The sequence below is a fragment of the Thalassophryne amazonica genome, chromosome 11 (genome assembly GCF_902500255.1).
Source record: "Thalassophryne amazonica chromosome 11, fThaAma1.1, whole genome shotgun sequence".
NCBI classification, from domain to species: Eukaryota; Metazoa; Chordata; class Actinopteri; order Batrachoidiformes; family Batrachoididae; genus Thalassophryne; species Thalassophryne amazonica.
In genome coordinates, this window is record NC_047113.1 from 8,564,570 (window position 1) to 8,591,943 (window position 27,374).

The following is a 27,374-nucleotide window of genomic DNA, read 5'->3' on the forward strand; positions in this document are numbered from 1 at the left end:
CCGTGTCCACCAGTGCTGGGGCCTCAGGGTTGAATCCTCAAACAGGATCGTGACTGGGAGTCGTGTGGCAATGTGGGTGTGTCCACGTGAATGTTTGGCCCACCCCTGGCCCAGTCTCTAGGGGCGGGCGTTGGAGTTTAACCGCTCGGGGCAGTCGTTTGCCAGATGCTCAATCGAGCCACAAACAAAACAAGCTCCGTGGGCCGCCCCTTTGTGCTCCAGGTGCCCTAAATGTTGCCTGCTCGTGTCCATAGCTTCGTCAGCAGGGGGAGCCGTAGGCGCACGGAGCGCAGGAACAGAGGAGCGTGGGGAGGGCGGAGCTCGATCGGAACCGGAAGGGAGAGGGACGACGCGTGCCTAGCCACGCCCTTCGCCTCGTTCCCGACGGCGTTCTTCCAACCGGTGTCGAGTCGTAGGACCAGATCGATGAGCCCATCTAAGTCCGCGGTTTCGTCCTTCGCCACCAGTGCTCTTTAGGACCAGTGACAGTCCGTTTACAAAGGGCTGCGCGGAGGGCAGTGCTATTCCAGCCGGATCTCGCCGCCGCGATGCGGAAGGCGACTGCAATAGGCAGCTGCGCTCCGCCCCCTGTCTCATTGACAGTAGCGCGTTTGAAGCGGACTCTCCTCTGTTGGGATGGTCAGAACACACAGTTCTGAGCTCCCGTACAAACCCATCGTATGTATGAAGGAGCCGTGAGTTCTGCTCCCAGAGCAGCTGTAGCCCAAGCGCGTGCCTCCCCGCGAAGCAGATTTATTACATAAGCTACTTTGCTGCATCAGTCGCGTACATCACGAACCTGTGCGAGACGAGCGAACAACTGCATCAGAAAATCCGCGCACGTCTCCACACAGCCTCCGTACGTTCTGGAGGGCTTATGTATGCTTCTGGGGACGGAGGAAGGGACCGTTGAACGACCAGTGGAACGTCACTTTCACGCGCAGGGTCCTCGGGAGGGAGAGCCGCAGCGGCGCCCGGAGGGCGCGCCTCCACTTGTGCGGCGAGAGCCTCCACCCTGCGGTTTAGGAGAACGTGCTGCTCGGTCATTAAATCGATCCGAGAGGTGAAAGCGGTGAGGATCCGCTGCAACTCACCGATTACCCCTCCCGAAGCCGCCGACGCGCCTTGTTCTTCCATTGGCCGTTCAACAGCCGGTTGACGGCCGTTCAACAGCCGGTTGACGCCCCTCGGGGTCCATGACGCTGGCCGAGATATCCTGTTGTGAAAGTGTTGGTACACGGACCCACAACAGGGGGCGCAATGAACGGACAATGGAGAAAGGTAAAGAACAAGTTTTACTGTTGTGAGATGAGCACAACTAATACAACAATTAACAATTTGGAGGTGTAAGCCGAAATCTGCTGGTGTCGTGTGGGCAGGCCCGAAGGTAGGAGACGTCCGTCCTAGTCGAACCGGAACCACCCAGATCTCCTCTGCCACCGAAACCCAGAAGTACTGGAACCGCCAAGTCCCGAATTCCCAGGTGGCCACTGCCTTCGCTCGTCGGATCCGGTACTGCTGGCGGAAAGAGAACAAACACACAGGTAGGGATGCGACCGCACCCAGTAGATGGAGAGGGGCGAAGCCGCCTCCACCTCTTGTTACACTGAAGCAGGAAAGGGGAGTACTTATCCAAACACTTGGTCTCCAATAGTCCGCTGTCCTGAAAGGCTTATCAAGTATTGTCAAAAACACAGAATATGCTGCAGAGGTGAATTACCTTAGACTCAAGGCGATATCTCGGCACTGAGGTGGAGACGCTTGTCCTGCTGATATACCTCCGTGCTGAGTGCAGTCAGCTGTGTCCAGTAATGGGTGACAGCTGTCACCCTGGCGGCTCTCATCAGGCGGCAGCGCCCTCTGGTGCCTGGAGCCCGCACTCCAGGCAGGGCGCCCTCTGGTGGTGGTGGGCCAGCAGTACCTCCTCTTCAGCGGCCCACACAACACAAATGGCTTAACACAGGTTGCTTCGGAGGTGAGAAAATAGTGTTCTCTTCTTAAGAAATAAGGTTTACTGTTCAGGAATTGTTCACAGTTCATAAACTGTATCCAGAGGTCAGAGGTCAAGTGCTGCGCATTGTGATGCAGTTCCAATTAAGCAGGACTTGATACAACTGGGTTCTTAATTGTTTGATTTCAGAGTTCATGCAGTTGTTAGGAAGAGTTCTTGGAACAGTTCTTTATCATAGCACAGTCACAGACGGACAAGTGAGAATAACACTTCTTCACCATGGCGAGTCTGGTGCTCAACGAGACCGGAATGGAGGACTGTGACATTGATGATTCCTTCAAGTATAATTTGTACTCTGTGGTTTACAGCGTGGTCTTTGTCCTCGGCCTTATTACCAACTGTGCCTTCCTCTTTGTTTTTTGCTTCCGGATGAAGATGCGCAATGAGACCACGTTTATGACTAATTTAGCATTATCAGTGGGATCTCACTGAGACGAGGAGGAACTTAACTGGCATGTAGCAGAGTCGTGCTCTGAGCAGAGAGCCAAGGAGTTCCAAAGTGACGTAGCTGTGCAGGTAGCCAGGACCAACGAGCCACGGCAGCATGGGAGCCGTGCAGAAAGCGTCTGTAACACCAGGAAAAACAGTTTGCTCTACTACGGGAATTAGAGGGGAAGCCAGGTTACCTGAAGTTTAGCTGCGGGAAGCTCTGGCATCTTAAGCACACAGCAGGAAGACATGGTCAAGGTCACAGAGAGGCAATCAGGCTTTGTCCTCCTGGTAACAGTGTGGATCATGGATCGTGGCTCAGGAAGAACCTGGAAGGTCTGCTAGAGTCTAGCAAAGTCTGGCAATGCTCACAAGTATCTGGCAACTACTGAACAGAAAGTCAGGGTTTAAATAGACTGGACTCAATGGACTCATCTCTGTGCTTGTTCTGTTAGACCTCAGTGCTGCTTTTGATACTGTTGACCATAAAATTTTAGTACAGAGATTAGAGCAGGTTAATTATGGAGTTCCACAAGGTTCTGTGCTAGGACCAATTTTATTCACTGTATACATGCTTCCCTTAGGCAGTATTATTAGATGGCATTGCTTAAATTTTCATTGTTACGCAGATGATACCCAGCTTTATCTATCCATGAAGCCAGAGGACACACACCAATTAGCTAAACTGCAGGATTGTCCTTACAGACATAAAGGACATGGATGACCTGTAATTTCCTGCTTTTAAACTCAGATAAAACTGAAGTTATTGTACTTGGCCCCACAATCTTAGAAACATGGTGTCTAACCAGATCCTACTCTGGATGGCATTACCCTGACCTCTAGTAATACTGGTGAGAAATCTGGAGTCATTTTGATCAGGATATGTCATTCAAAGCGCATATTAAACAATATGTAGGACGTGCTTTTTGCATTTACGCAATATCTCTAAAATTAGAAGGTCTTGTCTCAGAGTGATACTGAAAAAACTAATTCATGCATTTATTTCCTCTAGGCTGGACTATTGTACTTCATTATTATCAGGTTGTCCTAAAAGTTCCCTGAAAAGCCTTCAGTTAATTCAAAATGCTGCAGCTAGAGTACTAACGGGGACTAGAAGGAGAGAGCATATCTCCACCCATATTGGCCTCTCTTCATTGGCTTCCTGTTAATTCTAGAATAGAATTTAAAATTCTTCTTCTTACTTATAAGGTTTTGAATATCAGGTCCCATCTTATCTTAGGGACCTCATAGTACCATATCACCCCAATAGAGCGCTTCGCTCAGACTGCCAGGCTTACTTGTAGTTCCTAGGGTTTGTAAGAGTAGAATGGGAGGCAGAGCCTTCAGCTTTCAGGCTCCTCTCCTGTGGAACCAGCTCCCAATTCAGATCAGGGAGACAGACACCCTCTCTACATTATTTTCTTTAATTGTACTGTTACAAGTATTATTATTATCATTGCTTATCCTTGCACACGCTGTTTGATGAACATTTTCCTCTACTTGTACCCATCTTTTGTGTTTTTTAAGAGCTGACATAACATGTGAATTTCTCCTCTGTGAGATCAATAAAGTTTATCTTATCTTATATAATCTTTTAATTTGGTGAGTTACAGGATGATAGGATTTATCACGCTGTACACTGGCAAAGCAGCGAGTGTGTGTGTGTGTGTGTGTGTGTGTGTACAAGTTAAATCAAAAACAGCCTCACAGATTTCCTTTCAAACATGATACAATACTACTTGGGATTACTTTATTGGATAGAGATCTAGAGCTGATTAGATTTTGGAGTAGTTTATTCAAAGGTCAAGGAAACATGGTCTGAGAAGCACTTTTTATGTAAGCTCAACAACAAGGAAGCATAGATGGATGAAACGTGGTGTGAATATTATTTGGATCAATATCTATTGGTTATAGATTTGGAGTAGTTTGGCCAAAGGACAAGGTCAAGTAAAACACGGTCAAAGAACAAAACACTTTTGTGTGTGTGATTTGAATTAGTTTGCTCAAAGGGGACCGGTCAGTTTCCAGTGAGAACATGGTCTGAAAACACCCTTTTTTGTTTGTACATCTCAACACCAAGAAGACTACATGATGATATGAAGCATATTTGATCAACAGAATATTTGATTGATTGATATGGCTTATTTCAAAATGAAATCACACAGAATTCATATGATGGCGTCACATGTAGTCCTTTATATGTGGTGTGTAGAGAATGCAGGGAGTGCATCAGTCCGCTCACAGACTTTTCATTGTTTCTGAGGATTGTTTGCACAAGGTTCCCCGCTCACCTAATTAGCAACATCATTGCTATCCAAGCCCTATGCTGTTACCAGATCTGAGGAATATTTAAATTTCTATTCATAGTTGGTACCTTGAAAAGTTGTTGTGGACATTGTCAGCGTCTCAGCTTTGAAAATTTTCATAAACATACAAATCTTTTCCTTTCTTCAAACTATCTGGGGCCCGATCTCTTTTCATCTCTAATGCTACAATATTTTGGGTTGTGTGTGATAGCACTCAGAAAACTAGTATTAGACCATAAGCAATTAATCAATTCTTAGAATGTCCGTGTTTGAAAATCAAAGAGAAAAATATAATGGTAGGTAGGATGTTGCAATTAATTGTGTTATGGTTAGGGGTCCAAACGGAACCGGACCATTACAGGAACGGATCCAAATGCATGGGAGCTAGACATGGAGGAATACAAAGGAAAATATATTTATTTATAAACAGTATATAAAAGTGCTGCGCTGGGGTGCTGCAGTATGAGAGATGGCTCGCCTCCTAGCGGTGAAAATAGGGAGCTACAGTATCCCGAGCCAGTCTGAAGGAGAATGATTACTAAGTTTCAAGGACCAGGACCAGGTGGAACGCCCCCGCCAAAACCAGGAAGTATATAGAGAAAGACACAACGGGTGAGTGAATGCTCTTGTAACGGTGGAGCCTCAAAACAGTCACAGCTCACAAATTGTTGTGAAAGTGTCGGTACACGGACCCACAACAGGGGCTCAATGAAACGGACAATGAGAGAAAGGTAAAGAACAAGTTTTACTGTTGTGAGATGAGCACAACTAATACACAATTAACAATTTGGAGGTGTAAGCCGAAATCTGCTGGTGTCGTTGTGGGCAGGCCCGAAGGTAGAGACGGTCCGTCCTAGTCGAACCGGAACCACCCAGACTCCTCTGCCACCGAAACCCAGAAGTACTGGAACCGCCAAGTCCCGAATTCCCAGGTGGCCACTGCCTTCGCATCGTCCGGATCCGGTACTGCTGGCGGAAAAGAGAACAAACACACAGTTAGGGATGCGACCGCACCCAGTAGATGGAGAGGGGCGAAGCCGCCTTCCACCTCTTGTTACACTGAAGCAGGAAAGGGGAGTACTTATCCAAACACTGTCTCCAATAGTCCGCTGTCCTGAAAGGCTTATCAAGTATTGTCAAAAACACAGAATATGCTGCAGAGGGTGATTACCTTAGACTCAAGGCGATATCTCCGGCACCTGAGGTGGATACGCTGTCCTGCTGATATACCTCCGTGCTGAGTGCAGTCAGCTGTGTCCAGTAATGGGTGACAGCTGTCACCCCTGGCGGCTCTCATCAGGCGGCAGCGCCCTCTGGTGCCTGGAGCCCGCACTCCAGGCAGGGCGCCCTCTGGTGGTGGTGGGCCAGTAGTACCCTCCTCTTCAGTGGCCCACAACAACAGGACCCCCCCCTCAACGGGCGCCTCCTGGCGCACGACCGGGCTTGTCCGGATGGCGTCGGTAGAAGTCGGCCAGGAGGGCCGGGTCCAGGATGAAGCCCTTCTTCACCCAGGAGCGTTCTTCGGTGGGCCGTACCCCTCCCAGTCCACCAGGTACTGAAAACCCCGGCCCATTCTGACGGACATCGAGGAGCCGGCGCACGGTCCAAGCCGGTTCCCCGTCGATGATCCGGGCAGGAGGTGGTGCCGGACCCGGGGTGCAGAGGGATGAGGTGTGATGGGGTTTTATCCGGGAGACATGAAACACTGGGTGAAATCCGCAGTGAGGACCGGAAGCTGAAGCCTCACTGCGGCGGGATTGATGACTTTGAGGACTTTGAAGGGACCAATGTATCGTTCTTGGAGCTTGGGGGAGTCCACTTGAAGGGGAATGTCCTTGGGGGACAACCACACTTCCTGCCCAGGACGATACGTGGGGGCCGGGGCCCGCCGCCGGTCCTGCATGTTTCTTCGCCCTCGTCCGGGCCTTCAACAAAGCAGAGCGGGCAGCACGCCACACACCCGACGGCACTCCGTAGGTGGGCCTGGACCGAGGGCACACCGACCTCTCCCTCGACCCACCGGAAACAAGGGGGCTGATACCCCAAGCACACCTCAAACGGGGAGAGGCCGGTGGCTGATGACACTTGGCTGTTGTGGGCGTACTCGGATCCAGGCCAGGTGGGTACTCCAGGCCGTCGGGTGCACGGCATGTCACACAGCGTAGTGTCTGCTCCAATTCTTGGTTGGCCCGCTCTGCGTGCCCGTTGGTCTGGGGGGTGGTACCCGGACGAAAGGCTGACCGAGCCGCCCAGTTCCCGGCAGAAGCTCCTCCAAACGTGTGAGGTAAACTGGGGGCCGCGATCGGAGACGATGTCCGATGGTATACCATGCAGACGGACGACGTGGTGGACCAGGAGGTCCGCTGTCTCCTGGGCCGTTGGGAGCTTCGGGAGGGCCACGAAGTGGGCCGCCTTGGAGAAACGGTCCACTATCGTGAAGACGACGGTGTTTCCCTGGGACGGCGGGAGACCCGTGACAAAGTCCAGGCCGATGTGGGACCAGGGGCGATGAGGCACGGGCAGTGGCTGTAGCTGCCCTGAGGTCTTTCTGTGGTCGGCCTTGCCCCTGGCGCAGGTGGTACAGGCCTGGACGTAGTCCCGGACGTCGGCCTCCAGGGATGCCCACCAGAAGCGTTGCCGGACGACTGTCACGGTCCTTCGCACCCCAGGGTGACAGGAGAGCTTAGAACCGTGACAGAAGTCCAGGACTGCAGCCCTAGCTTCTGGTGGGACGTATAGTCTGTTCTTTGGTCCGTTTCCGGGGTCCGGGTCACGGGTCAGGGCCTCCCGGACGGTCTTCTCCACGTCCCAGGTGAGGGCGGCCACGATAGCGGACTCCGGGATGATGGGATCCGGGGGATCCGACGGTTACCGTTTTGACTTCGTCTTCGTGCACCCCGGGACAATGCATCCGATCGTTGATTCTTGGTCCCGGGACGGTAGGTAATCCGGAAGTCAAAACGGCCAAAGAACAGTGACCAGCGGGCTTGCCTGGGGTTCAGCGCTTGGCGGTCCTGATGTACTCCAGGTTCCGATGGTCAGTGAAAACCGTGAATGGCACGGCTGTTCCCTCCAACAGATGTCTCCACTCTTCGAGGGCCTCTTTCACAGCAAGGAGTTCCCGATTGCCGACGTCATAGTTCCGTTCAGCGGGGGTCAACCTGCGGGAAAAATAGGCACACGGGTGAAGGACCTTATCGGTCTTCCCGCTCTGGGAGAGCACCGCTCCTATCCCTGAGTCCGAGGGCATCCACTTCAACCACTAACTGGCGGCTAGGATCGGGCTGCACCAGAACTGGTGCAGACGAAAAGCGCCGTTTCAACTCCTTGAACGCGGCTTCGCACCGATCCAACCAGGTGAAGGGGACTTTTGGTGAGGTCAGGGCTGTCAGGGGGCTAACTACCTGACTGTAGCCCTTAATGAACCTCCTGTAGAAATTAGCAAAGCCGAGGAACTGTTGCAGCTTCCTACGGCTTGTGGGTTGGGGCCAATCTCTCACCGCCGCAACCTTGGCCGGATCAGGGGCGACGGAGTTAGAGGAGATGATAAACCCCAGGAAGGACAAAGAAGTGCGGTGGAATTCACACTTCTCGCCCTTCACAAACAGGCGGTTCTCCAACAACCGCTGCAGGACCTGCCGGACATGCCGGACATGAGTCTCAGGATCCGGGGAAAAGATGAGTATATCGTCCAGATACACGAAGACGAACCGGTGCAGGAAGTCCCGCAAGACATCGTTTACCAACGCTTGGAAAGTCGCGGGAGCATTAGTGAGACCGAACGGCATGACCAGGTACTCAAAATGGCCCAACGGGGTGTTAAATGCCGTTTTCCATTCGTCTCCCTTCCGGATCCGAACCAAATGATACGCATTCCTAAGATCAAGCTTGGTGAAGATTTTGGCTCCATGCAAGGGGGTGAACACCGAATCCAACAAGGGCAACGGGTATCGATTGCGAACCGTGATTTCGTTCAACCCCCTGTAATCAATGCATGGACGAAGTCCGCCATCTTTTTTACCCACAAAAAAGAAACCAGCACCCATCGGAGAGGTGGAATTCCGGATCAACCCGGCAGCTAATGAGTCCCGGATGTAGGTCTCCATTGATTCACGCTCCGGCCGTGAGAGGTTGTACAGCCTACTGGACGGGAACTCACTGCCTGGAACCAAATCAATGGCACAATCATACGGGCGGTGGGGAGGAGCGTGAGAGCCAGATCCTTGCTGAACACGTCAGCGAGGTCATGGTACTCCGCCGGCACCGCCTTCAGATTGGGCGGGACTCGGACCTCCTCCTTAGCTTGGGAGCCGGGAGGAACCGAGGAACCTAGACACTCCCGATGGCAGGTTTCGCTCCACTGAACCACTACCCCGGACGGCCAATCGATCCGGGGATTGTGTTTTAGCATCCAGGGAAAACCCAAAACCACACGGGAGGTGGCCTGAGTCACAAAGAACTCGATCACCTCCCGGTGGTTACCTGACACCACCAGAGTTACTGGAGGTGTCTTATGCGTGATTGGTGGGAGTAGGGAGCCATCTAGTGCCCGAACCTGCACAGGCGAGGTAAGAGCCACCAGAGGGAGCCCTATCTCCCTGGCCCATCCACTGTCTAGCAGATTTCCCTCAGAGCCCGTGTCCACCAGTGCTGGGGCCTTCAGGGTTGAATCCTCAAACAGGATCGTGACTGGGAGTCGTGTGGCAATGTGGGTGTGTCCCACGTGAATGTTTTGGCCCACCCCTGGCCCAGTCTCTAGGGGCGGGCGTTGGAGTTTAACCGCTCGGGGCAGTCGTTTGCCAGATGCTCAATCGAGCCACAAACAAAACAAGCTCCGTGGGCCCGCCTCCTTTGTGCTCCAGGTGCCCTAAATGTTGCCCTGCTCGTGTCCATAGCTTCGTCAGCAGGGGGAGCCGTAGGCGCACGGAGCGCAGGAACAGAGGAGCGTGGGGAGGGCGGAGCTCGATCGGAACCGGAAGGGAGAGGGACGACGCGTGCCTAGCCACGCCCTTCGCCTCGTTCCCGACGGCGTTCTTCCAACCGGTTGTCGAGTCGTATGACCAGATCGATGAGCCCATCTAAGTCCCGCGGTTCGTCCTTCGCCACCAGGTGCTCTTTTAGGACCAGTGACAGTCCGTTTACAAAGGCGGCGCGGAGGGCAGTGCTATTCCAGCCGGATCTCGCCGCCGCGATGCGGAAGGCGACTGCATAGGCAGCTGCGCTCCGACGCCCCTGTCTCATTGACAGTAGCGCGGTTGAAGCGGACTCTCCTCTGTTGGGATGGTCGAACACCGTTCTGAGCTCCCGTACAAACCCATCGTATGTATGAAGGAGCCGTGAGTTCTGCTCCCAGAGCGCTGTAGCCCAAGCGCGTGCCTCCCCGCGAAGCAGATTTATTACATAAGCTACTTTGCTGGCATCAGTCGCGTACATCACGGAACGCTGTGCGAAGACGAGCGAACACTGCATCAGAAAATCCGCGCACGTCTCCACACAGCCTCCGTACGGTTCTGGAGGGCTTATGTATGCTTCTGGGGACGGAGGAAGGGGACCGTTGAACGACCAGTGGAACGTCACTTTCACGCGCAGGGTCCTCGGGAGGGAGAGCCGCAGCGGCGCCCGGAGGGCGCGCCTCCACTTGTGCGGCGAGAGCCTCCACCCTGCGGTTTAGGAGAACGTGCTGCTCGGTCATTAAATCGATCCGAGAGGTGAAAGCGGTGAGGATCCGCTGCAACTCACCGATTACCCTCCCGAAGCCGCCGACGCGCCTTGTTCTTCCATTGGCCGTTCAACAGCCGGTTGACGGCCGTTCAACAGCCGGTTGACGCCCCTCGGGGTCCATGACGCTGGCCGAGATATCCTGTTGTGAAAGTGTTGGTACACGGACCCACAACAGGGGGCGCAATGAACGGACAATGGAGAAAGGTAAAGAACAAGTTTTACTGTTGTGAGATGAGCACAACTAATACAACAATTAACAATTTGGAGGTGTAAGCCGAAATCTGCTGGTGTCGTGTGGGCAGGCCCGAAGGTAGGAGACGTCCGTCCTAGTCGAACCGGAACCACCCAGATCTCCTCTGCCACCGAAACCCAGAAGTACTGGAACCGCCAAGTCCCGAATTCCCAGGTGGCCACTGCCTTCGCTCGTCGGATCCGGTACTGCTGGCGGAAAAGAGAACAAACACACAGGTAGGGATGCGACCGCACCCAGTAGATGGAGAGGGGCGAAGCCGCCTCCACCTCTTGTTACACTGAAGCAGGAAAGGGGAGTACTTATCCAAACACTTGGTCTCCAATAGTCCGCTGTCCTGAAAGGCTTATCAAGTATTGTCAAAAACACAGAATATGCTGCAGAGGTGATTACCTTAGACTCAAGGCGATATCTCGGCACTGAGGTGGAGACGCTGTCCTGCTGATATACCTCCGTGCTGAGTGCAGTCAGCTGTGTCCAGTAATGGGTGACAGCTGTCACCCTGGCGGCTCTCATCAGGCGGCAGCGCCCTCTGGTGCCTGGAGCCCGCACTCCAGGCAGGGCGCCCTCTGGTGGTGGTGGGCCAGCAGTACCTCCTCTTCAGCGGCCCACACAACACAAATGGCTTAACACAGGTTGCTTCGGAGGTGAGAAAATAGTGTTCTCTTCTTAAGAAATAAGGTTTACTGTTCAGGAATTGTTCACAGTTCATAAACTGTATCCAGAGGTCAGAGGTCAAGTGCTGCGCATTGTGATGCAGTTCCAATTAAGCAGGACTTGATACAACTGGGTTCTTAATTGTTTGATTTCAGAGTTCATGCAGTTGTTAGGAAGAGTTCTTGGAACAGTTCTTTATCATAGCACAGTCACAGACGGACAAGTGAGAATAACACTTCTTCACCATGGCGAGTCTGGTGCTCAACGAGACCGGAATGGAGGACTGTGACATTGATGATTCCTTCAAGTATAATTTGTACTCTGTGGTTTACAGCGTGGTCTTTGTCCTCGGCCTTATTACCAACTGTGCCTTCCTCTTTGTTTTTTGCTTCCGGATGAAGATGCGCAATGAGACCACGTTTATGACTAATTTAGCATTATCAGTGGGATCTCACTGAGACGAGGAGGAACTTAACTGGCATGTAGCAGAGTCGTGCTCTGAGCAGAGAGCCAAGGAGTTCCAAAGTGACGTAGCTGTGCAGTAGCCAGGACCAACGAGCCACGGCAGCATGGGAGCCGTGCAGAAAGCGTCTGTAACACCAGGAAAAACAGTTTGCTCTACTACGGGAATTAGAGGGGAAGCCAGGTTACCTGAAGTTTAGCTGCGGGAAGCTCTGGCATCTTAAGCACACAGCAGGAAGACATGGTCAAGGTCACAGAGAGGCAATCAGGCTTTGTCCTCCTGGTAACAGTGTGGATCATGGATCGTGGCTCAGGAAGAACCTGGAAGGTCTGCTAGAGTCTAGCAAAGTCTGGCAATGCTCACAAGTATCTGGCAACTACTGAACAGAAAGTCAGGGTTTAAATAGACTGGACTCAATGGACTCATCTCTGTGCTTGTTCTGTTAGACCTCAGTGCTGCTTTTGATACTGTTGACCATAAAATTTTAGTACAGAGATTAGAGCAGGTTAATTATGGAGTTCCACAAGGTTCTGTGCTAGGACCAATTTTATTCACTGTATACATGCTTCCCTTAGGCAGTATTATTAGATGGCATTGCTTAAATTTTCATTGTTACGCAGATGATACCCAGCTTTATCTATCCATGAAGCCAGAGGACACACACCAATTAGCTAAACTGCAGGATTGTCTTACAGACATAAAGACATGGATGACCTGTAATTTCCTGCTTTTAAACTCAGATAAAACTGAAGTTATTGTACTTGGCCCCACAAATCTTAGAAACATGGTGTCTAACCAGATCCTTACTCTGGATGGCATTACCCTGACCTCTAGTAATACTGTGAGAAATCTTGGAGTCATTTTTGATCAGGATATGTCATTCAAAGCGCATATTAAACAAATATGTAGGACTGCTTTTTTGCATTTACGCAATATCTCTAAAATTAGAAAGGTCTTGTCTCAGAGTGATACTGAAAAACTAATTCATGCATTTATTTCCTCTAGGCTGGACTATTGTAATTCATTATTATCAGGTTGTCCTAAAAGTTCCCTGAAAAGCCTTCAGTTAATTCAAAATGCTGCAGCTAGAGTACTAACGGGGACTAGAAGGAGAGAGCATATCTCACCCATATTGGCCTCTCTTCATTGGCTTCCTGTTAATTCTAGAATAGAATTTAAAATTCTTCTTCTTACTTATAAGGTTTTGAATAATCAGGTCCCATCTTATCTTAGGGACCTCATAGTACCATATCACCCCAATAGAGCGCTTCGCTCAGACTGCAGGCTTACTTGTAGTTCCTAGGGTTTGTAAGAGTAGAATGGGAGGCAGAGCCTTCAGCTTTCAGGCTCCTCTCCTGTGGAACCAGCTCCCAATTCAGATCAGGGAGACAGACACCCTCTCTACATTTAAAATTAGGCTTAAAACTTTCCTTTTTGCTAAAGCTTATAGTTAGGGCTGGATAGACTTAGACTGCTGGGGGGGTTCCCATGATGCACTGAGTGTTTCTTTCTCTTTTTGCTCTGTATGCACCACTCTGCATTTAATCATTAGTGATTGATCTCTCCTCCCCTCCACAGCATGTCTTTTTCCTGATTCTCTCCCCTCAGCCCCAACCAGTCCCAGCAGAAGACTGCCCCTCCCTGAGCCTGGTTCTGCTGGAGGTTTCTTCCTGTTAAAAGGGAGTTTTTCCTTCCCACTGTTGCCAAGTGCTTGCTCACAGGGGGTCGTTTTGACCGTTGGGGTTTTTACGTAATTATTGTATGGCCTTGCCTTACAATATAAAGCGCCTTAGGGCAACTGTTTGTTGTGATTTGGTGCTATATAAATAAAATTGATTGATTGATTGAAATAGTCTGTCAATAATCAATCACTCATTTGATCCAGGTGTGGAAAAATAACTGAAGGCGCCATCTCATGGAGAAACTAAGACGTTACACTGGTTAAAAGACAGTTAAAACCAGGATCCGATGTAAATCCTGACAAATTGTGCTTTATTCTAATCTGTCGCCTCTTAAAACTATATCAAACTTCACTCACAAGGAAACACATCGACTAAAAGCTGTGGTGACTGTTGTGAGATTTCATTCATTCTTTCATCCATTCATTTTGTACCCCTTAGTCCAATTAAGGGTCGCGGGGGGCTGGAGCCTATCCCAGCAGTCATAGAGCGCGAGGCGGGGTACACCCAGGACAGGGCGCCAGTCTGTTGCAGGGCCACAAACAGACAAACAAACACAGACACACCCACACACAATTTAAAGATTCCAGTCCACCTAACCCGCATGTCTTTGTATGTGGGAGGAAACCGGAGCACCCGGAGGAAGCCCACGCAAACACGGGGAGAACATGCAAACTCCACACAGAAAGGCCACAGGAATTGAACCCACGACCTTCTCGCTGTGAGGCAACAGTACTAACCACTAATCCACCGTGCTGCCTGTTGTGAGATTTCAATTTTTTAAATTCTAATTTGAAATAAAATGCGCATAATTAAGTGACTCCCACTTTATTTTCAGTTTACATGTTTTTGCATGTCATACTGGTGCACTGAGATTGCCCATCTTGGGTTTGATCCCCAGCAAAATCTTCCCCTGACCACATTGCTGTTGTGGTTCCTGGTACTGAGCCACACTGCAATGTGTGCATTTTTGTATAAGGTCTTGCACATGTAAGTGTTAGCATAATTTTGCGTGCACGCATGGAGACGTCTATAGGTAAGAGTTTCTTTGGTGCAGTCGTGTACAGTGAGGGCATTGTGTGGCCAGTGGGGACTTTCTGTGAGGCGTGTGAAAATGCAGTAAAGATGTCACACTGCAGCTGGCACAGCACAGCACTAACAGACCGCTCACACCCACAGCATTGGCTCTTTGTGTTTATGCGTGTGGGTGGTGGAAAGCCTTAGCAAGGCACTCAATGCACAAGTGGTACCTCACTGCTGGTGTAGTTCTGCTACATAATGCAGGATAAAGCTGGTGTTGTTTGTACAGAAAGACTTCAACATACGGTTTCTACAACATGATCTTTGGCTTAGAGAGAAGGTTTAGGTTGCCGTTTCTGGGTGCAGAATTGATTTGAATGGAAAAACTATGAATCATGTTCTGAGAATTATAGCACATAGTTTTGGAATACTTCAAGTTAATGTAAAAGTGTACTTTCATTAAGGGGTGGTGACCGCCCTGCTGACACAAACGGGAAATTGGTGGGGTGGCTTGTTGAGTAAGTTTGGATCAGTTTAGAGTTTGACCACTCAGTTTGCAGATGGTGAAAACAATTCTCATTTTTATGCAAAATAAATAAATACAATTTTTTGCATCATGATTCAATCGATGCAGCAGAAAGTCCAGTGTTAAATCGACACTTTTTCAAAGTTCATGTAGGAATAAGAAGTCCGTTGCAGACCTGAGGCTCACTGGGTCGCTAACTGGCTGTCAGCAATAATAACATCCTTTGCTGAAGTAAACTGTGTGGACTTGAAATCACAGACAGAGCAGTCTGGTGAATATGTTACCCCCAGTATGTAAACACCTTTACACTGCCCCCATCAATCCCTTTGCCCATCAGAATAGAGAATAGAGCAGTTTCAATTTATTTTGATGGCCCAGACATGCCACCATGTTACTTTCTTCATAAAACATAAGTGCACAATACATTTTGCAGTGTTAAATTAACACTAGAATGACAATACAGTAGGGAAAATAAGTATTTGACCCCCTGTCAGTTTTGCAGGTGTTCCTGCCTACAAAGAATGTTGAGGTCTGTAATTTTTATCGTAGGTACACTTCAACTGTGAGAGACAGAATCTAAAAAAAAATCCAGAAAATCACATTGTATGATATTTAAATAATTAATTTGCATTTTATTGCATAAAATAAGTATTTGATCCCCTACCAACCAGCAAGAATTCTAGCTCACACAGACCTGTTAATTTTTCTTTAAGAAGCCCTCTTATTCTGCACTCTTTACCTGTATTAATTGCACCTGTTTGAACTTGTTACCTGTATAAAAGACACCTGTTCACACACTCAATCAATCACACTCCAACCTGTCCACCATAGCCAAGACCAAAGAGCTGTCTAAGGATACCAGGGACAAAAGTAGTTTCCTGCACAAGGCTGGGATGGACTACAGGACAATAGGCAAGCAGCTTGGTAGAATCAATCAATCAATTTTCAATCAATTTTATTTATATAGCGCCAAATCACAACAAACAGTTGCCCCAAGGCGCTTTATATTGTAAGGCAAGGCCATACAATAATTACGTAAAAACCCCAACGGTCAAAACGACCCCCTGTGAGCAAGCACTTGGCGACAGTGGGAAGGAAAAACTCCCTTTTAACAGGAAGAAACCTCCAGCAGAACCAGGCTCAGGGAGGGGCAGTCTTCTGCTGGGACTGGCTGAGGGAGAGAATCAGGAAAAAGACATGCTGTGGAGGGGAGCAGAGATCAATCACTAATGATTAAAAGCAGAGTGGTGCATACAGAGCAAAAAGAGAAAGAAACACTCAGTGCATCATGGGAACCCCCCAGCAGTCTAAGTCTATAGCAGCATAACTAAGGGATGGTTCAGGGTCACCTGATCCAGCCCTAACTATAAGCTTTAGCAAAAAGGAAAGTTTTAAGCCTAATCTTAAAAGTAGAGAGGGTGTCTGTCTCCCTGATCTGAATTGGGAGCTGGTTCCACAGGAGAGGAGCCTGAAAGCTGAAGGCTCTGCCTCCCATTCTACTCTTACTGTTATGTGTCGGACGCAGCTCGGAGAACCGACCAGCGTTTGAAGGACCCAGTATGAAATAAGCAGAGCACGGTACAAAGGCTAACTGAATTTAATACATAACAGTGATAATACAGAAAGGTGCGGTCTGGCGTGGTGCGCTCCCAGCAGCGCTAACGGTCCGGAGCCAGAAGCTGTTTCGGACCCAAGGACCCCGCCGACACCCCCCAGGTGGCCGCAACAACCGAGTCTGTGAAAGAAGGAACCATTATGTGAGTCCACACTCTACACACAGAACACTTAAAGGTGTACAAACAGCAAACACTTCCTGGCTTGATTGCTGATCAGCTTCCAACCTGCAGGCATGGAACATCCAGTTCACAAAACTCCACCGCAGTGGAAGCTGATACATGACTAACAAACAGCTCAATACAATAAGGTGTGAGGGACACCACATTTACTGACTGTATAACTGTTAGTCACAAAATCTAACGTACCTCAGGAAGTGTGCTGACGAGCGTGAGACCTCACCCCCTCCTCTTTCACAGACTGTGCATCAAACCTGGACGTTTCTCAGCATCCGCTGCTGATGAGATGGCTCCCGAGACGACGATCTCACCCGTCTGGTCACAAGGTCGAGTCTCTGGCAAATACACACTGTGCACTCCAGTCTTAAATGCCAACATGCTCCAATCCATCCAGATGCACCTCAGCTGTGAGTCCTGACGAGTCGCAGGTGATCAGGGTGAGGTCCTGACAGCCTCAGCAACACAGCCACTCAGTCCCAAATGCACGCCACCTGGGAGGAAAACAAAAAGACAAACAAACCGGCAGCCAGGCCCCCCCCCAGCCATATAACACTTACAAACCCTAGGAACTACAAGTAAGCCTGCAGTCTGAGAGCGAAGCGCTCTATTGGTGTGATATGGTACTATGAGGTCCCTAAGATAAGATGGGACCTGATTATTCAAAACCTTATAAGTAAGAAGAAGAATTTTAAATTCTATTCTAGAATTAACAGGAGGCCAATATGGGTGAGATATGCTCTCTCCTTCTAGTCCCCGTTAGTACTCTAGCTGCAGCATTTTGAATTAACTGAAGGCTTTTCAGGGAACTTTTAGGACAACCTGATAATAATGAATTACAATAGTCCAGCCTAGAGGAAATAAATGCATGAATTAGTTTTTCAGCATCACTCTGAGACAAGACCTTTCTAATTTTAGAGATATTGTGTAAATGCAAAAAAACAGTCCTACATATTTGTTTAATATGCGCTTTGAATGACATATCCTGATCAAAAATGACTCCAAGATTTCTCACAGTATTACTAGAGGTCAGGGTAATGCCATCCAGAGTAAGGATCTGGTTAGACACCATGTTTGTAAGATTTGTGGGGCCAAGTACAATAACTTCAGTTTTATCTGCATTTAAAAGCAGGAAATTAGAGGTCATCCATGTCTTTATGTCTGTAAGACAATCCTGCAGTTTAGCTAATTGGTGTGTGTCCTCTGACTTCATGGATAGATAAAGCTGGGTATCATCTGCGTAACAATGAAAATTTAAGCAATGCCGTCTAATAGTACTGCCTAAGGGAAGCATGTATAAAGTGAATAAAATTGGTCCTAGCACAGAACCTTGTGGAACTCCATAATTAACCTTAGTCTGTGAAGAAGATTCCCCATTTACATGAACAAATTGTAATCTATTAGATAAATATGATTCAAACCACCGCAGCGCAGTGCCTTTAATACCTATGGCATGCTCTAATCTCTGTAATAAAATTTTATGGTCAACAGTATCAAAAGCAGCACTGAGGTCTAACAGAACAAGCACAGAGATGAGTCCACTGTCTGAGGCCATAAGAAGATCATTTGTAACCTTCACTAATGCTGTTTCTGTACTATGATGAATTCTAAAACCTGACTGAAACTCTTCAAATAGACCATTCCTCTGCAGAAGATCAGTTAGCTGTTTTACAACTACCCTTTCAAGAATTTTTGAGAGAAAAGGAAGGTTGGAGATTGGCCTATAAATAGCTAAGATAGCTGGGTCAAGTGATGGCTTTTTAAGTAATGGTTTAATTACTGCCACCTTAAAAGCCTGTGGTACATAGCCAACTAATAAAGATAGATTGATCATATTTAAGATCGAAGCATTAAATAATGGTAGGGCTTCCTTGAGCAGCCTGGTAGGAATGGGGTCTAATAGACATGTTGATGGTTTGGATGAAGTAACTAATGAAAATAACTCAGACAGAACAATCTGAGAGAAAGAGTCTAACCAAATACCGGCATCACTGAAAGCAGCCAAAGATAACGATACGTCTTTGGGATGGTTATGAGTAATTTTTTCTCTAATAGTTAAAATTTTATTAGCAAAGAAAGTCATGAAGTCATTACTAGTTAAAGTTAAAGGAATACTCGGCTCAATAGAGCTCTGACTCTTTGTCAGCCTGGCTACAGTGCTGAAAAGAAACCTGGGGTTGTTCTTATTTTCTTCAATTAGTGATGAGTAGTAAGATGTCCTAGCTTTATGGAGGGCTTTTTTATAGAGCAACAGACTCTTTTTCCAGGCTAAGTGAAGATCTTCTAAATTAGTGAGACGCCATTTCCTCTCCAACTTACGGGTTATCTGCTTTAAGCTGCGTGTTTGTGAGTTATACCACGGAGTCTGGCACTTCTGATTTAAAGCTCTCTTTTTCAGAGGAGCTACAGCATCCAGAGTTGTCTTCAATGAGGATGTAAAACTATTGACGAGATACTGTATCTCACTTACAGAGTTTAGGTAGCTACTCTGCACTGTGTTGGTATATGGCATTAGAGAACATAAAGAAGGAATCATATCCTTAAACCTAGTTACAGCGCTTTCTGAAAGACTTCTAGTGTAATGAAACTTATTCCCCACTGCTGGGTAGTCCATCAGAGTAAATGTAAATGTTATTAAGAAATGATCAGACAGAAGAGAGTTTTTAGGGAATACTGTCAAGTCTTCAATTTCCATACCATAAGTCAGAACAAGATCTAAGATATGATTAAAGTGGTGGGTGGACTCATTTACATTTTGAGCAAAGCCAGTTGAGTCTAATAATAGATTAAATGCAGTGTTGAGGCTGTCATTCTCAGCATCTGTGTGGATGTTAAAATCGCCCACTATAATTATCTGAGCTAAGCACTAAGTCAGACAAAAGGTCTGAAAATTTACAGAGAAACTCACAGTAACGACCAGGTGGACGATAGATAATAACAAATAAAACTGTTTTTTGGGACTTCCAATTTGGATGGACAAGACTAAGAGTCAAGCTTTCAAATGAATTAAAGCTCTGTCTGGGTTTTTGATTAATTAATAAGCTGGAATGGAAGATTGCTGCTAATCCTCCGCCTCGGCCCGTGTTACGAGCATTCTGGCAGTTATTGTGACTCGGGGGTGTTGACTCATTTAAACTAACATATTCATCCTGCTGTAACCAGGTTTCTGTAAGGCAGAATAAATCAATATGTTGATCAATTATTATATCATTTACTAACAGGGACTTAGAAGAGAGAGACCTAATGTTTAATAGACCACATTTAACTGTTTTAGTCTGTGGTGCAGTTGAAGGTGCTATATTATTTTTTCTTTTTGAATTTTTATGCTTAAATAGATTTTTGCTGGTTATTGGTGGTCTGGGAGCAGGCACCGTCTCTATGGGGATGGGGTAATGAGGGGATGGCAGGGGGAGAGAAGCTGCAGAGAGGTGTGTAAGACTACAACTCTGCTTCCTGGTCCCAACCCTGGATAGTCACGGTTTGGAGGATTTAAGAAAATTGGCCAGATTTCTAGAAATGAGAGCTGCTCCATCCAAAGTGGGATGGATGCCGTCTCTCCTAACAAGACCAGGTTTTCCCCAATTATCTATGAAGCCCACCTCATTTTTTGGACACAACTCAGACAGCCAGCAATTCAAGGAGAACATGCGGCTAAACATGTCACTCCCGGTCCGACTGGGAAGGGGCCCAGAGAAAACTACAGAGTCCGACATTGTTTTTGCAAAGTTACACACTGATTCAATGTTAATTTTAGTGTCCTCCGATTGGCGTAACCGGGTGTCATTACTGCCAACGTGAATTACAATCTTACCAAATTTACGCTTAGCCTTAGCCAGCAGTTTCAAATTTCCTTTAATGTCGCCTGCTCTGACCCCCGGAAGACATTTGACTATGGTTGCTGGTGTCGCTAACTTCACATTTCTCAAAACAGAGTCGCCAATAACCAGAGTTTGATCCTCGGCGGGTGTGTCGTCGAGTGGGGAAAAAGGGTTAGAAATGTGAACGGGTTGGCGGTGTACACGGGGCTTCTGTTTAGGGCTACGCTTCCTCCTCACAGTCACCCAGTCGGCCTGCTTTCCCAGCTGCTCGGGATCTGCCAGAGGGAAACTAACGGCGGCTAAGCTACCTTGGTCCGCACCGACTACAGGGGCCTGGCTAGCTGTAGAATTTTCCACGGTGTGGAGCCGAGTCTCCAATTCGCCCGCCAGCAAACATTTCACACCCAGAGCAGAAAAGTGCGGGAGAGACAGGAGAAGCCGCCATGCTAAACCGGCTAAGAGCTAGTAGCTGCGCTAAGCTAGCGAATTCTTAAAAACACACAAAGTGAATAATGTGTAAATAATTTAGAGGTGATTCAGCAGAGGGAGTGCTTTAGTTAAGGTACGTGAAGGTTACACTGTGAAACAAATTGTTATCTAGGTAACTAGATCAATCTAACTGTGCAGATTAAACAGCTAACAGATACAGCAAAACACCGTTGTGCTCCGGAACAGGAAGTGATACAATACCGCAGTGAGAGCCAACCACCAGTAGAGGCAATCAAGAGCTGTCAAAAGCTTTAACTAGCTTTAGCTTTAGCTAGAAGACAACAACTGTTATGGTTATTTATTAGAAAGTGGAAGAAATACAAGATGACTGTCAATCTTCCTCTGTCTGGGATTCCATGCAAGATCTCACTTTGTGGGGTAAGAATGATTCTGAGAAAGCTCAGAACTACACAGGAGGACCTGGTCAATGACCTGAATGGAGCTGGGACCACAGTCACAAAGATTACATTAGTAACACATGATGCTGTCACGGTTTAAAATCCTGCAGGGCAGCAAGGTCCCCCTGCTCAAGCCAGCACATGTCCAGGCCCGTTTGAAGTTCACCACTGACCATCTGGATGATCCAGAGGAGGCATGGGAGAAGGTCATGTGGTCAGATGAGACCAAAATAGAGCTTTTTGGAATCAACTCCACTTACCATGTTTAGAGGATAAGAACAACCCCAAGAAAACCATCCCAACCGTGAAGCATGGAGGTGGAAACATCATACTCTGGGAGTGCTCTTCTGCAAAGGAGACAGGACGCCTGCACCATATTGAAGGGAGGATGGATGGGGTCATGTATTGCGAGATTTTGGCAAACACCCTCCTTCCCTCAGTAAGAGCATTGAAGATGGTTCATGGCTGGGTCTTCCAGCATGACAATGACCCCAAGCAGACAGCCAGGGCAACTAAGGAGGGGCTCCGTAAGAAGCATTTCAAGGTCCTGGAGTGGCCTGGCCAGTCTCCAGACCTGAACTCAATAGAAAATCTTTGGAGGGAGCTGAAACTCCAAACCTGAAAGATTTGGAAAAGATCTGTATGGAGGAGTGGACCAAAATCCCTGCTGCAGTGTGTGAAAACTTGGTCAAGAACTACAGGAAACGTCTGACCTCTATAATGGCAGACAAATGTTTCTGTACCAATTGTTAAGCTGTGTTTTTCTAGGGGATCAAATACTTATTTTATGCAATAGAATGCAAATTAATAATTTAAAAATCATACAATGTGATTTACTGGATTTTTTTTTTTTGATTCTGTCTCTCACAATTGAAGTGTACCTACGATAAAAATTACAGACCTCTCCATTCTTTGTAGGTGAGAAAACCTGCAAAACTGACAGGGGGTCAAATACTTATTTTCCCTTATGGTCCCATTCAAAATAATGTTAAATCAACTCGCTCAGAATGTTAAAACAAGTTGATATGTGACTCTTTTTGCTGCGACCATTTTTTGCTCATAGACATGGCAGCAGATACTGGATGAGCATCAGCGTGTTAATTTGGCACATTTCACACCACATGGCCTTGCTGCTGAAACGTCAGATGTACGTGGAGACTGGGACGTGGACGACTTGAACTAGGAATCTTTTGGCTTTGAAGCAAGACCATTACAACTGTGCCCCCAAGTATATCAACAATTACTCATTGATTAATAACAAATAACAAAGTTGATTTATCATTATTTTGAATGGGACCATTTTCTGCTGTGTTAATTAAACACTGCAAAATACAGCTTTGTATTAATGAATAAATTTTGTTGAAGAGCCGACCTACTCTTTTAGAGTAATAATACTAGTGCTTCTTTATCTGGCACATGATGGCAGTCAGAATTCTGTCTCTAAATGTGTTATTCCATCCAAAGTAAGTGCCTTATTTGTTGTCACTTTGAATGTATAATGTCGTAATCTAACTTTGGAATTTATTTGCTATTTGGTGCAGGTTTATTGTGACAAAATGTGTGCTTTTTCATTTTTTCTGCACAGGAGCACTGACCAGCCCTGCAGCTGTGCATCCTGAGAGACTCTATCTCCACTTGCGTGTCTGAATTCTCACAATGGTTGACAGGCAGCTTGACTGGTGGATCCACTGCTGACGCCTCTCCTGATCCCCACATATCCGGACTGAATCCCCCTTTTCCTGGTTTCACCGACGTACCGTCATTCTTTAAGCTCTCACCATGGCGAGTCTGGTGCTCAACGAGACCGGAATGGAGGACTGTGGCATTGATGATTCCTTCAAGTATAATTTGTACTCTGTGGTTTACAGTGTGGTCTTTGTCCTCGGCCTGATTACCAACTGTGCCGCCCTCTTTGTGTTTTGCTTCCGGATGAAGATGCGCAATGAGACCACAATGTTTATGACTAATTTAGCATTATCAGATTTAGTCTTTGTTTTTACGCTGCCATTCAAAGTCTTCTACAATGTCAACCGCCATTGGCCTTTTGGAGACGGACTGTGCAAGGTATCGGGCACAGCCTTCATCACTAACATCTATGGCAGCATGCTCTTCCTTACCTGCATCAGCATAGACCGCTTCCTGGCTATTGTTTATCCATTTCGATCTCGTTCCATCCGCACACGCAGGAACGCGGCATTGGCCTGTGCTGCCGTGTGGCTGACCATTGTTGGAGGAGGAATATCAGTAACTTTCTTCTCCACCATTAACAGCACTAATCATGCTACAACCTGCTTTGAGGGATTTTCCAAGAGCACCTGGAAGACCTACTTGTCCAAAATTACCATCTTCATTGAGGTAAAGGAGGAACAGGGGTGAGCACAACTAACCAAAAAGTTAGCTTTGATAACAGTTAATCTGCTAACTGAAAAGTTAACTTTTATAAAGCTAAACCGATAAACCCCCCCAAAATTAGCGAAAGTTTCAGGTAAAAGCTAAACTGATAACTTTCAGTATTTACTTCAGTACACTAGCAGCCACTGACAAAACAACAAGCCAGCGCTTCTGTGTCAGATCAGCCTTTTCTCAGTAAAAGACACCTTGTGACCAAACAGAAAGGAAAGAGAAGAGAAGAACAAAAGCAAGTGGAAGGGGAAAATAAAGACAATTTCTCTTCACACCTACCATACATACTCACCGGCATATCACCCAAGTCATGCACAGGCAGGCAGTTGTGACTTATGGTTAAAATGTTAAACAAACTAATTCCAAACAAGTTATTTAAACTAACATCACGTCTGTCATTTCATATAGTGAAAATATCAGCTGTATGTTTTAGCAGTGCCGCAGTGCATCATGGGTAAATTAGTTTCCGGTTGGTTGGTCGGTATAACACACAACTTACTGAAATGTGTGGTGGGTTTTACAAATAAATCTGTATTTGTAAATATGTCATTTTTCATTTGTAAAAACAGGCAATTTGAAAAAAGTGGATTCAGCACTTTTAGTGAATGTGTGGCAGCAATTGTAGTCACACTGCCATCTACTGGCCAGTAGGTATTGAGCAGCATTGGTATGAACCAACCACTTATGGCAGGAAACTAATTTACCCATAATGCACTCCGGCATGTGTGTCTAAATGTTAAAACCTTAAAAATTAGTGCACTTTTTAAGGTGTACTTTAAAACTAAAACAAATAGCTTTTACTTTATAAAATAACAGATGTGATGTTAATGCCATATTCACAAATACAGATTTATTTGTAAAACCCACCACACGTTTCAGTAAGTTGTGTGTTATACCGACCAACCAACTGGAAACTAATTTACCCATCATGTACTGCGGCACTGCTAAAACATACAGCTGATATTTTCACTATATAAAATGACAGACGTGACGTTAATTTAAATAACTTGTTTGGAATTAGTTTGTTTACAATTTTAACCATAAGTCAAAACTATTTACCTATGCATGACTTGGGTGATATGCTGGCTAGTCTGTATGGTGTGAAGAGAAATGATCTTTTTTTTCCCTTCCCGCTTCCTTTCTGTCTGGTAGCCAGCTCTGTTCTGCCTGCAGAGGATAGAGTTGTACCTCTCATAGCTGTTTGTCTGCTACAAAACATATAACAGGCAGGCACTAAAATCTTTGATTGCAGACTTCACAAGTGTTTTTAACTGTTAAGCTTTATTCATTATGCCCGCAAAAATATGTTAGCGGTGTAAAAATGATCAGACCTAAATTCATTGGAAGCTAATTAGTCCGCTGATGGTTGTCAAAGTTATCTGAAAAGCTAATCCGCTAATGAAAACATTAGCTTCGATAATTAGTGGATTAGCGGAACTGTGCCCACCACTGAGGAGGAAGAATGCAAATAAACATCTTCATTTACTGCAGCTACCTATATAAAAGCAACACAATTTAGTATGGTTATTATTTTTTGTCTTCTTCTCAGATTGTGGGCTTCCTCCTCCCCTTGTTGGCGAACTTGGTTTGCTCTTCCCTGGTTCTGCAGACACTTCGTCGCCCGGTGACTGTGGGTCATGGATGTGACAGCAAAAGCCGTGTCCTGAGGATGATTGTTGTCCATCTGAGCATTTTCATCATCTGCTTTGTCCCATATAACTCGATCCTCTTTCTTTACGCCCTAGTGCGGACCCAGGCCGTGGCTAACTGTGGTGTGGAACGTTTTGCACGAACTCTTTACCCCATCACTTTGTGTTTGGCTACCCTTAACTGCTGCCTGGACCCTGTGGTCTACTACTTCACATCAGAGAGCTTCCAGAAAAGCTTGACTATGGGAGGCAAAGGGTCTGCTACCCGTGCTGACAGCAACCCTCGCAGCGACACTGAGACACAAGACTCAGGCCTCACTCTCACTCGCGACACGCAAACATTGGCCAGTAACGGTAAAGAGGCAAAGGTGTCTGAAAGTCACTTTTGACGCAACAGGCCCGGAAGAAAGGGAGTGATCAGAGATAGGGAAGGTTTGGAAAATAGAGCAATCAGCTGTTTGGTCCTGGAAGGGACAAACAAATAACTGAGCAGATTAGTTAATTCCTGAAGTAAATCCCGAGGTATGGCCTGGGGCTTTACCCCTTAATCCATCAATGGAGAGTAGAGGAATGTATCTGCAAAGAAGAAAAAAAATCTAAAGGCGAGAACTCCAACCATGCAAGACTATTGTTACAGAGCGTCTAAAAGAGGCTCAAACACATCATCACTCAGACTTAAATACACACAAACACTTTGAAAAGCACTGGAGACTTTGATTCATATTGTTGAAATGCACTCTTAAGTACTTATTAACACTTTGAGCCCTTATGTTTTATTGTTATAAGACTTCAAGACTTCACAGTATATCCTTTAGACCTCAGTATTAGGACACTGTTGTTGTAATACAGACATACCCTGATATACTGACTCAAATGTGTTTCGTGACGTTTGAGCCTATTAAATGTGTCAAATTACTTTTGTGACTACATTTATTATGTTTATTCTATTCATTGCTTTGTGTCAGTTGGTTCCTTCTCTGAATCTTTAACAGTATGACTGTAGATTTGGGGATCTTGTTTTCTGCTTCCACTCAGTTCCACCAAACAGCTGATCTTGTTTTTGCAGCAGAGGGCAGCACTGAGTCAGTGGAGAACCTTGGCCTGTGTGTGCTGTGTCACGGTCCAAATGCTTATTATGACTGGAGCAATGGCCCATTGTTTGCTTGTGAATGAGGTCTGTTTGTCCTAATCCTGGTTTTAGACTGCAGATCTCCTCAAACATGCAGTCCAAAGTTTGGGTGAACACTGTTGGTTCAATGCTCGCATGATGATTTTACAATGCATGAACTACTAAACAGCAATGCCAGCAGATTCAGATGTGTAGGCTTAGTGGAAGATACAGTAGTGTTCAGAATAATAGTAGTGCTATGTGACTAAAAAGATTAATCCAGGTTTTGAGTATATTTCTTATTGTTACATGGGAAACAAGGTACCAGTAGATTTGCACAAATCCAACAAGACCAAGCATTCATGATATGCACACTCTTAAGGCTATGAAATTGGGCTATTAGTAAAAAAAAAAAAAAAAAAAAAAGTAGAAAAGGGGGTGTTCACAATAATAGTAGTGTGGCATTCAGTCAGTGAGTTTGTCAATTTTGTGGAACAAACAGGTGTGAATCAGGTGTTCCTTATTTAAGGATGAAGCCAGCACCTGTTGAACATGCTTTTCTCTTTGAAAGCCTGAGGACAATGGGATGTTCAAGACATTGTTCAGCAGAACAGCGTAGTTTGATTAAAAAGTAAAATGGAAAAAAAAAAAAAAAAA

The 27,374-nt window shown here is 46.7% G+C and overlaps 1 protein-coding gene across 1 annotated transcript in view; it reads left to right on the forward strand.

The window, feature by feature from the left end:
* Window positions 1-26,412, forward strand: part of lpar4 (lysophosphatidic acid receptor 4) — a 51,931-nt gene extending 25,519 nt beyond the window's left edge. The window contains exons 2-3 of the mRNA XM_034181690.1: window positions 23,143-23,912; window positions 25,510-26,412. Of these exons, the coding sequence (XP_034037581.1) occupies window positions 23,337-23,912; window positions 25,510-25,998 (1,065 nt within the window). The 5' untranslated portion in view covers window positions 23,143-23,336 and the 3' untranslated portion in view covers window positions 25,999-26,412. The remainder of the gene's footprint in view (window positions 1-23,142; window positions 23,913-25,509) is intronic.
* Window positions 26,413-27,374: the final 962 nt, after the last annotated feature.